An 11,542-nucleotide genomic window follows, 5' to 3' on the forward strand; every position below is an offset into this window, starting at 1 on the left:
GCAGGTGGTCGTGGAAATTTGGCCATAGATGGAATTGCAGAGGTTGCGTTAGTTATTCAGTGTCAATCTGCTTTTATTGGGACAGGGAATCTGATGCCCAGACAGGGAGAGGACTCTATCAGGGGCACAAACCCAGCAATGGGCAGAACTGAAACTTGATACATTATCTGTTCCCTGCCCTTGAGAAAAACTGGGCCTCTGGTGTTTGGCTGGAGCCTCCATCCTTGCCCTACCCAGGCCTATCCCAGCTTCTTGGATAATGTCTAAAGGCATGAGTCCCTTTCCTAAGATGCCAGGCCCCATAGAAGACAGCTTTGTCCTGCCTTTCAAACCAGATAAAGGCAGAGAGCACTGCCCTAGAGCTGCTGCTTCCAGCAGCCTGGTCTGCCTCCTGCTCTGCCAGCCCAGCAGAAGATGCCCAGACCGCAGTGTGCTGCCCTCCAGGGCAGGCTAGAAGGCCTGGAGCTTTTGGTCATGAGGCCCCAGGAGGCCCATAGCCCGTCCAAGGTTGAGGGGTCAGGGTGGGAACTCTGGTCTCGCTCATCACAGTCTCTCCTCCAGCCAGCACACAAGGACGGGACACAGGCGTGGGTAGGTGGACCATCGGCTGAATTATAAGACAGCATTTATAGTTTATCTGCAAGTTTGGATATGCCAGGGCATTTGATGGGAAAGTATGAATTATTCTACCCAGCTTTTATATTTAAGGCTATATGTTTTTTAGAACTAGAAAGAATGCTTCAGTCCCACAATATGGTTGGTTGGAGAGGAGAAGAAAAAGGAGACATCGAAAAGAAAATCTAGTGCTGGGTGGATATAGAATGTGAGGATGTGGAGCTGGGAAAACAGAGGACGTGGTGGGATGGGGAAGGAAAGGTTGTGGAAGGCCTGCATCCCATCTCAGTTCCTCCACTGCTTCGTCCCAGATTCTGTTTTTGTTCCCCTGATTTAGACTTAGTCTGCCTCCATTCTCCCATCCCCTGTGTGCCCCCATCCTAGTCCTGCCTCACTGGACACAGCCTCTCCACGGCCTTCCTCCTCCCTGCTCCAGAATTCTACCTGGTGCCTCCCAACCCCACTCGACTCATTGTCTACCTGGCCTCTGAGGCCAGGCACCCTCATTCCCCTCTCCCACCCACCCCACCCAAGGAAGCCCAGCACAGACCGTCTCAGCTCACTCCAACATCACTTCTTTGCCAAATGCATTCCCAAACACCCTCATGAGCTTGCTGATCTCTCTGCCATCTCTCCCTGCCCCACTCCAAGGGCTCCTCCTGCCTGGTGAAGACTGCCCTGGGTACCCCAGAACTGAACCTGCAGCAGCCAGCACAGCTGACCTTGGGGGCAATAAGCAGCCAGGGAAAGGCTTTCTAAAAAAAAAAAAATTACTCAGTAAGCAGATTAAATGAAGGTAGAGACGCAGCCCTGCACCCCTCTCACACACACACTCATCCTCACACACAGCTATACCACACCCCACAAATGTTGCTCATGTTTCTTTGGTCATTCTGTCCATCCTCCTGTCTGTCCAAAGCCAACGACACTGCTCTACTCTAAATTTTTGTCCCAAAGCCCCCAAATACTGCAACCCTGATCCAATGCATGAAGCCACCCCAAAATACAGCAGAGGACACCAGGACTTTCATTTTCCCTCAGTATGGCCCATCCTTTGGGTATGCCAACTCCATGGCCACCAAGCACTGCATGTGGGACAGGGCACAGTTTGGAGGCCTTGGTTCAGCCACTGCCCCAGACCCAACTTGGCTCTCTCCTCACTAACACCTGAGAAGCCCAAACTTCCCAGTGTTTAGCAACAGATTAAACTCTAAGCCAACAACAACAGAACGGGGGGGAGTGAGTGGAAAGCAAATGAAATGTTAAAAAAAAAATTAAGCAGTACTTGCATTCTCATTAGTAGGAACATGTGAGATGAAGCACGTTATGTTATTAGGCATTCTCTCGATTCAGTAAACACAAGCTGAATAAATTTATAAATATCAGCATTAAGTGAGATTTAACGGGGAGCTGTTTATCTTCTGCCTGTCAGGCAGGCGGCAACGCTCTCCATGTATCACTCACCAGCCGTGCGGTCCTCACTGTCTTGCCCAGGTAAGCTGGGGCAGAGCCTGCTGCAGCCCAGCTCTGGTTGTGGGAGGGCTGGCACCAAGGAGCTGCAAGCTTACTTCACCTCATCTCACCTCACCATGCTGGTTGCGAGGCAGCCCGTGCGGTCCATGCTCAGGAGGTCACACTCCTACGCTGCGTCCCAGCCCCTCCAGCAGCACAGCATGTCCTGGGTGACTTTGAGGGTGCTATTTAACCTCTCTAAGCTTAAAGCTCCTCAACTGCAGCATCAACAGATCAGTGCCGACATGGTAAGGCCATCGAGAGCATCAAATGCTACTGTTCAGCAGGTGCCTGACACATAGTAGTTCCACAAGCAAATGATTTTCCTGCTTGCATCATTTCTAGCACAGAGCTGGAGGGAATGGCAAGGTGCAGGTGGCCACTGGGCCCTGCTATTCTACATGGGAGCAAGACAGCTGCTACGTGAAGGGGAATGACCAGGCAGCCACAGGGAGGACATGTGGCCTCAGGAAGCCTGGGTGTGTATCCTGGTTCTGTAAGGAACACATGTGGGGCTTTGTGTGGGTGACTCTCTGGCTCCCCAAGCCTCCCTTTCCTACTATTATATCCTTAAAGTGCCTCTGAGGCCAAGGCCTTTGTGGCAATTGTCAAATGAGTCCATATGCAGTGAGTATCATGTTGAGGGAGGACAAGGTCACCAAGAGCTGAGAATGTTTCTCCGAGTGATGAGACCTAGATATTGGGTACATGGAGGTCCTCGGTCCCTTTGTGATGCCGGCAGCCTGTTCCCTCCTTGCCTGGACCCCGCCTCGGCTCAGAAAACCAATTCCCTAGATTCCAAAGGCGTTCCCAGACCAATTAGCATGTCCTGCAGCTGTCAGCTCCCTGTGCCTAGCCTGGACCTCAGCCCATGTCTAGCACCCAGTCTCCCACACCCACACATATTCACAAATAAAAGAAAATAACAAATGACATAAATTCTTCACTCCTGGTCTGGCTTCCTGTGTGTAAACTGCTATGACAATACAAGACGCAGAGGCAGGCACCCAATAAAAGCTGTTGAAAATGTGACTGACACCAATTTTCAGCTATCCAGGAAGGCACAGATCCTTATAAGGTCCAAGCAGAGTCCTCGAGAATAGTTGAGAATTCCTGGGTTCCATATGAACACAGGAGATACCCACACAAAGGCTTGGATTTCCCAATACACGACTACCCCTGAACACTCCTTCTTTCCCTCGTCTCTCTGCTGAGACCTCTAGAGCCCAAGGATCCACCCACGACAACCTCTCCAACGATACCCTGATATGCTTTTCTTCCAGGCAGCATTTCCATAGAGCTGTGGGTGAAAGTCACAGGATGAAAATGTGCAATGGGACTGTATCCCCCACCAACACACTGCAGGGAGGGTGCACACAGAGTTCCCTCTCTGCCTATCCCAGGAATGGCCATCTAAGAATGATGCGATCTTTTCTAATAAGAAAGTAAATAAAGGTAGATGCCATATAAGAAGACCTTGGAGGACTGTGGGGATGTTCCTTAATGTCTCAGAACATCTGCCTCCATCAATGAAATGAAGGATTCAAAGCAGCTCATCCCTGAGTTGACCTCAATGCTGAACGCTAAACATCACCCTTAGGATGCTGTCTGGCTGGGCGGGGAATGAAGGATCTGGGAGCTGAGTTGCAGGAAGCTGCAGCAGCTCCCCATTTACAGATCCTCTAGTGCCAGTTTTTCAGGCTTCCTGAATAAGAGAAGCAGCCAGGCAAATTCCACCATTCAGCTACATTTACAGGAAGCTGGCTATTTGGGAGGCTCTCTACCAGAGGCTTTGGGGAAAAAAATGCAGAATTAATGTAAAGATCATATATTTACCTATGAGAGAAAAGATATCCAAGGATGCCCCTAGGCCTCATTTGATCTAAAACTAGGCCTGGAGCTACCTAATTGTCAAGTCAGTTCAGGCTTCTGTAACAAAAATACTGTAGACTGGGTGGCTTAAACAACAAACGTCTATTTCACATGCTGCTGAAGGGAACCAGCATGGTCAGGAGCATGGTGAGGGCCCTCTTCCTGGCTTGGAGGTGGCCATCTTCTTGCTGTGTCATCACATGGCAGAGAGAGAGAGAAAGAAAGAATGAGAATGAGAGGAAGCAAGCAGTTTCATATTTTATCTTATAAGGGCACTAATCCCATCATGAGGGCTCCATCTTCACGACCCAATAGCCTCCCAAAGGCCCCATCTCCAAATACCACCCCACTGGTAGTTAGGGTTTCAACCTACAAATTTGGGGGTACACAAATATGCAGTCCACAAAACTAATACCCCTAAGTTGTCTGCATATATATGCTTGTTCTGGTGCTGCTTTGAAGGTCTCAGACGATAGAATCAAGTGTAGATCAAACTTCTCTAGGCCTCAATAGGGTGAATCTAAAGATTGGGTCACAATAATGGCAATAAGCCACAATTCACTGGATTAATCTCACCTACTCCTTCAGGGGTCTATCCATATTCAAAGTAGCACAAGTACTTGTAGAAGTCTCTGAGCAGTATCACAAAGACTGACATAGATACACGCAAAATAGAAAATGGATAGATGGTAGTATGGGGTTTGGGGTGGTGTGTGTGTGTGTGTGTGTAAGTAAAGAGGATGTCTTGTGCTTGGGATACATGGGGATATGTTTCTTTCGAGGCTCTTCAGTGGCAATGCTTGCCCTGAGCTCAGGAGACAGGCCAGAGAGATATATCTGTTCCCTACTTAAAAGAGAGCACTGATGCATGAAGGTCGGGAGGAGGCCAGAGAATAGTGTGTTGAAAGAAGAGAATGTGACCAAGGCCCCAATATTAAAAATGAATCTTGAATTGGAGATGGGGAATGAAGAAAAAGTCAGAGAAGAGTGCACACGTGGAGCAATCTGAAAGAGAGGCAGAGCCACAGGGGTGCACAGTAACTGGGATGTGAGGGTAGTAGAGAGCTTCAGGAAGGAGGGAAAAGGCAATCATGACAAACACTGCAGGACAGTCACAAAGATGGGGAATGAGTAAAAGCCATTGAACTTGGCATTGATGACCTTCATGGGAACCATACAAGGAGAAACCTGTGGAATGAAACCTAACTACACAAAGCCAAGGAATTAGTTAGCAGTAAGGACATTAAGGCAGTCTTATGGGTTAAATCATACACACAAAAATTGTCAAAATTCTCATCCCAGTACCTAGAAATAGAACCTTATTTGAAAATAAAGTCTTTGCAGGTGTAATCAAGTTAAGATGAGGTCATTAGGATTGGTCCTTAAGCCAGTATGACTTGTGTCCTTGTAAGAGAGAGAAAGATGCCAAGTGAAGACACAGACATACAGAGAGAAGACAGAAGATGGACGTGGAGGCTGAAGTGATGCAGCCACAAGTCAAGGAACTCCTGGGTTACCAAAAGCTGGGATAGACAAAGAAGTATCCTCCCCTAGAGCCTTCAGAGGGAGCAAGGCCCTGCCACATCTTGATTTTGTAAGCCAGATCTCCAAGATTGCAAGAGAATGAATTTCTGTTGTCTGAAGCAACCCAATTTGTGGGACTTTGTTATGGCATCCCTAGAAAACTAACACAGGCAGTAAGTGCACTTTTATAAGAAATGTGTTCATGAAGAGATGGAGTTAAATGCTTTTAATAAAGAGAATGTTTGGTTTTCCTTGGACATACTTGAGAATGTTTACAGACTAAGAGGAAAGAATCTAGAGAGAGAGAGAGAGAGAAGTTGAAGATTCAAAACAATGGAAGGAAGGTTAATAAAATATGGAGGAGGAAGAAAAAGATTAAAAGGAGAACTCAAGTGGCATAATCGGCCAAAAAGGTGAGGGACACTTTGTCATCCCGGGCCAGGTGTCTTGGCCTAGATCCTATAGAAAGCAGAGCCTGAGGCAAGGATTGAAGTGCTGACATTTTATGTGGGGGAAGGGTGCAAGCTCAGGACAGTGAAAGTGAGGAATAAATGGAAGCAAGGCATGTGCAGATGGAAGGCCCTGTGATGAAACGCATTGCTATCCTAGTGGCAACTTCACACCAACCTGCAAAGATGCTGTATTAGTCAGCGTTCTCCAGAGAAACAGAATTAACACAACACAGAGATAGAGATAGATACATAGATATAGAGATAGATCTCTCACATATAGACCTATATATCTATACATGGAGAGACAGAGAGAGAAGAACAGGGGAGGGGGCACAGAGAGAGACACATTGAGAGACAGATTTATTATAAGAAGTTGGTTCATGTGATTATGGAGCTGAGAAGTCCCAAGATCTGCCATCTGCAAGCTGGAGAACCCGGAAAGCCAGCAATATAGTTCTACAGTCCAAGTCCAAAGGCCTGACAACTAGGAATTCCAATGCTGTAAGTTCCAGTTCAAAGGTAGAAGACTGATGTCCCAGATCAAGCAGTTAGACAGAGGGCAAATTCACTTTTCCTCTGCCTTTTTGCTCTATTCAGGCCCTCAATTGATTGGAACTTCTACATTAGGGAGGGCAATCTACTTTATTCAGTCTGCTGATTCAAATGCATATCTCATCCAGAAACACACCCACAGAAACACCCGAGAAATAATGTTTAGCCAGACACCTGGGCACCCCATGGTCTAGTCAAGTTGATACATAAAATTAACCATTACAGACCTACAGCAGGTCACTCATGAGACACGCTTGCTTGACATGCTGGGCTTCTCTGTAGGATTTGCAGGGAGAAATCATACCTTAAAGTATTCACAGGAAGGAGGAGGAGGATTTATCTGACCATCTTCCTCCAGTCTCGCATTTCCCACCAGTCAAGATTTACCCAACAGTGAGCAAATCCCCCTGGGCTTCTGGATTGCATCATCCAATCCCCATTCACCACAAAACCAAATCCCATGGTGTGATCAAGCCTGGAAAAGGAGGGAAAACTCAGAATTGTCTGGGCACCTAACGAGAGAAAATAGAGGCAGTTGAGGAAATCCAAGAAAGCACACAAAGTTTGTGTCCAAAATTAAGGGGGAAAAAAAAGAAAAACAAGTAAATGAAAATATAGAGACATTTTTAAAATACAGAGAAGTTGAGGAAACTGACTTTGAGTGGTAGGTGATGTTCAAAGAGAGCTCAAGTAAACTGTGGGAAAGGTAGGAATGGGGAACATGGCTGTAACCCCAAAACCTTAAGGACCTGCAATACATTTTTAAAAAGTAAAAGAAGCCTTGTTATAACTGCAATACTATAGAATCCTAGAAATTCAGAGCAGACATTAGAAATCACTTTCCTTAACCTTTTCACTTTAAAGATGAGGCAACTAAGGCCAGGAAAGAATTAATGGTAACTAACTTTCATAAATGTACAATGTTTGCTATGAATGAACCTGTGTGTGTGTGTGTGTGTCTGTGTGTGTGTGTCTGTGTGTGTGTCTGTGTGTCTGTGTGTGTGTGTGTCCCCAGGATGTCATCTACACATTTCTCCACCTGGTGGCTCCTGCCTGAATTACAGGCAGAGTCCAGCCAGTGGAAAGAAGCAGCAGAGGACACTGTCTTGGAATCCCAGAAGAAAATCTTAAGAGCTGAGACCTGAGACCTCCTTCACAAACCCAGGCCAGCTTCTCGTGGACTAGCCTTAGTCCTCAGAGACTCAGAATGTTTGCTGCCCCTCTCTCCAGTTCTGTGATCCCTCCTCTGTAGCTCCCTTTCCATAAAAGAAAATACCAACCGGGGGAAAGCAACCAACAAAAGGTATAATGTTTGACCAGTGGTCCTGGACACTAATTCTTTGAAGACTTCCAAGATGGTAAATGGAAAGAACAACCCACATGCATGCACATACATATACATATACAAAATGCAAAGACTAAGACCCAATTAGCCTCTCACTCTGTTTCTTTTACAGGAAGGGAAGTGTCACCAGCCTCAACTACTACTCCCCATCCCCTGCAACTGCCATTCTTTCTGACTTGTCTCTAGAAAAGGCCATGTGACCTCTCCCTCAGGTTGATCCATTGTCCCAGCCAGAATGTCCAGCCAAAGCAGAATAAAGCATCTACTGGACCTAAAGGAGTGCCCCTGATATCTCCCAACTGGGTTCTGAAAGGATCCTCTGAGGGGATTTTATCATAGACACATTTAAAATGCCAAGAATGAATCGATGTGTCACCAAATTTCAGTGTCAGTGCTAGAGGCAGGTTTACATCTCAAATGAAGTCCATTAAAAAGAAGAAGAAGAAGGAGGAGGAGAAGGAGAAGAAGAAGAAGGAGGAGGAGAAGGAGAAGAAGAAGAAGGAGGAGGAGAAGAAGAAGAAGAAGAAGAAGAAGAAGAAGAAGAAGAAGAAGAAGAAGAAGAAGAAGGAGAAGGAGAAGGAGAAGGAGAAGGAGAAGGAGAAGGAGAAGGAGAAGGAGAAGAAGAAGAAGAAGAAGAAGAAGAAGAAGAAGAAGAAGAAGAAGAAGAAGAAGAAGAAGAAGAAGAAGAAGAAGAAGAAATTCCACTTTCTTCTCTAGCTGTGAAAATATTCTCTGAGGAGTCTCCTGTCTGAACACGTATATGACCAAGAGTGGAATTTATCAGAGCAGATGTGTGAAAAAGAGTTTAGTGTTAGTTCTCTATTGCCATGTAACAAATTACCCCAAACTTAGAAGTTTAGAACAACAAACATTTATTATCCAGACATCTATTTCTGAGGGTCAGCAATCCAAGAGCTGCATAGCTGGGCGATTCTGGCTCAGGGTTTTTCATGAGGTTATAGTCAAGCTGTCAACCAGTCCTACAGTCATATGAAATCTTGACTCAGGCTGGAGGATCCACATCCACAATGTCGCCTAATTTCTGACTGGAGGCCTTGGGTTCCTAATGGCTGATGGCAGGAAGCTTCAGTTTCTCTCCACATAGGCTTCTCCGTGGGGATAGCTGAGTGTTCTCATGACATGGCAGTGGACATGTGATCCAAGAAAGAGCAGGGCAGAAGACTTGTCTTTCAAAATCTAGCCTCAGGATTGATATACCATCAATCTGCTGTACTCTACTGGTCGTATAGACTAACTCTGATAACATGTGAGAAAGAAATACACAAGGGCCTAAATAGTGGGAGGCAGGGAATACTTGGCCTTTGGGATTCTCTAGTGGCCACCTTTAAGGCTGGCTACAACATATTAGGTGGTAAATGCAACGGAACTCATGACTCCAATATATAGAATAAAAATAGAATGACTAATAAATACTGAAGATTGGTGGTGCTCAGATTTGAGCAGGCATCGGAATCACCTGTGTATTTAGCAATACACAGATTGCTAGAATCCACCCCTAGAGTTTCTGATTCAGTAGGTCTTGGGTGGGGTTGAAGAACTGGAATTTCAAGTAAGTTTCCAGATAATGTTGATGCTGCTAGTCTGGGGGCCACACTTGGTGTAGATAAGTTTGTCAAAATTTAGAATTTGAACATACCTTAAAGGTCTTCTGATTCAATGGTTTCCAAGTCCAGATGACCATCAGAATCACCTGTAGGAGATTCTTCCCCACCCCAACTCAACAGTCTATGATTTTTTAAACTCCTCTAGGCAATTGCGTGATCAATAAGGTTTGGAAATCCCCAATCCCAAAGTCTCCTCTGCTTAGCATCCCCAGCATCAACCCTCCTCTTAAAGAAGACTCTTAGCAAATTGTGGTGTATGTATATACCATGGAATACTACTCAGCCATAAAAAGGAATGAAATAATGGCATTCACAGCAACCTGGATAGAACTGGAGATCATTATTCTAAGTGAAGTATCTCAGGAATAAAAAACCAAACATCATATGTTCTCACTCATAAGTGGAAACTACGCTATGAGGATGCTAAGGCATAGGAATGATACAATGGACGTTGGGACTTGGGGGAAAGGGTGGGAGGAGAGGTGAGGGATAAGACTACACAATGGGTACAGTGTACACTCCTTGGGTAATGGGTGCACCAGAATCTCAGAAATCACCACTAAAGAACTTATTCATGTAACCAAACACCACCTGTTCCCCAAAAACCTATTGATTTTTTTTTTAAAGAAGACTTGTAGCATAGCAATAGGCCATTAACTCCCCCTAAGGTAATGCCCATTACAGTGTGGGCCGATCAACTACTTCAAACGTGCTGCTCACACTTAAGCAAAACTGACTTGTCCACGATGTTCACACATTGCTCACCAAGCATATGGATTCTCTCTCCTCATAACCACTGTCTAGTTTTCTAAAAAGGACTTCTATTTCACCCTCAGTCTTCTATTTTTTAGGCAAAATATCCTTCATTCCTATAATTCATCCTCAGTGGGCATGGTTTACACTGTTCTCATGGTTCCTAGTCCTTTCTGTTTCTCTTTCTCAGTCTCCTTCTTTGTAGGTAATGCTTAGAATGGAGCTATTAACCCAAGTGTGGTGCAACTCAAAGAAGTATAGAGGAAATATAGCACTTTTATCTTGGATGTGCTTTTCCTATTGGTCCCACCTAAGAATATAACAACCTTTCAGTCAGTCCCAGCACACTGGATAGGTAAATTATGACAAACAGATATTTAGAAAACTCCCAAGCCATCCGAGAAAGCACCCTCAATGAGTATCTTCGAGATGTCTAAGCAGCCCAAAAGATCTTGACTTCCTATTCTCTGAGAACTGCAATCTTTATTCACAAAAATGAACCCCCAATAGCCTCAGTGAGAGCGGACTGGACCAGGGTGTCATGCAACACAGGCTGGGATGAGGATTCTCTTTGATGAAAGAAGAGTGGTCACTCTCTTCGTGAGGATCTAATGGATAATCTCAGGACCTGCCTTTTGCCTGATGGAAAAGAGAACTTCTCTGCAGAGATAGAGAAGGAGAAGCCAATGTTCCAATAGAAACAGAGGGGGGGGGAGACAGAGAGAGAGAGTGGGGGGGAGAGAGAGAGAGAGAAAGGAAGGAAGGAAGGAAGGAAGGAAGGAAGGAAGGAAGGAAGGAAGGAAGGAAGGAAGGAAGGAAGGGAAAGAGATGGCCAGCAGCCCAGTGAGTGACCTTCTGGGTCCTGGTTCTGGTCATTTCTGAAACTCAGCTGCATCATTGACCTTGGGTTCCATAACCCATCTCTGCATCTCTATAACCCATCTCCTATATTTTTTGCCTAATTGGGCCTAATTGGTTGCCATTTTTTCAACTAAAGAGTGTCAGTGAATAGAATACAATTTCCAGAAGACCTTTGGCACTGCTCGTGCTATTATGTCTGCACTGGGTGGAAACAAGCCTCCCTTGTGGAGGGTTGGTATTTATTCCTTGGGCCTCTAGACCCATCAAGACCTTTCTTTTCACCTAAATCAGTTGAGGACCTGTCTGCACTCCATTAAGCCAGCACCTTTCCCACCCCCATCACAACCCACTCCAGGGTAAGCCCAATTTTATATTCAACAATAAAATCAACAAAACCTTTTAAAAATGTTTTGGAAATGTCCATTTGGAGG

General features: G+C 45.5%; 1 protein-coding gene across 2 annotated transcripts in view; it reads left to right on the forward strand.

Moving 5' to 3' along the window:
* The window catches only part of LOC129396706 (uncharacterized), a 32,544-nt gene extending 22,171 nt beyond the window's left edge, over nt 1-10,373 (forward strand). For both annotated transcript variants that reach the window (XM_055107393.1, XM_055107394.2), the window contains exon 2: nt 7,985-10,373. In XM_055107393.1, coding sequence (XP_054963368.1) covers nt 8,290-8,589 — 300 coding nt within the window. In that variant the 5' untranslated portion in view covers nt 7,985-8,289 and the 3' untranslated portion in view covers nt 8,590-10,373. The remainder of the gene's footprint in view (nt 1-7,984) is intronic.
* The last annotated feature ends 1,169 nt before the right edge of the window (nt 10,374-11,542 follow it).

This window comes from Pan paniscus, chromosome 12 (assembly GCF_029289425.2).
Source record: "Pan paniscus chromosome 12, NHGRI_mPanPan1-v2.0_pri, whole genome shotgun sequence".
Taxonomy (NCBI): Eukaryota; Metazoa; Chordata; class Mammalia; order Primates; family Hominidae; genus Pan; species Pan paniscus.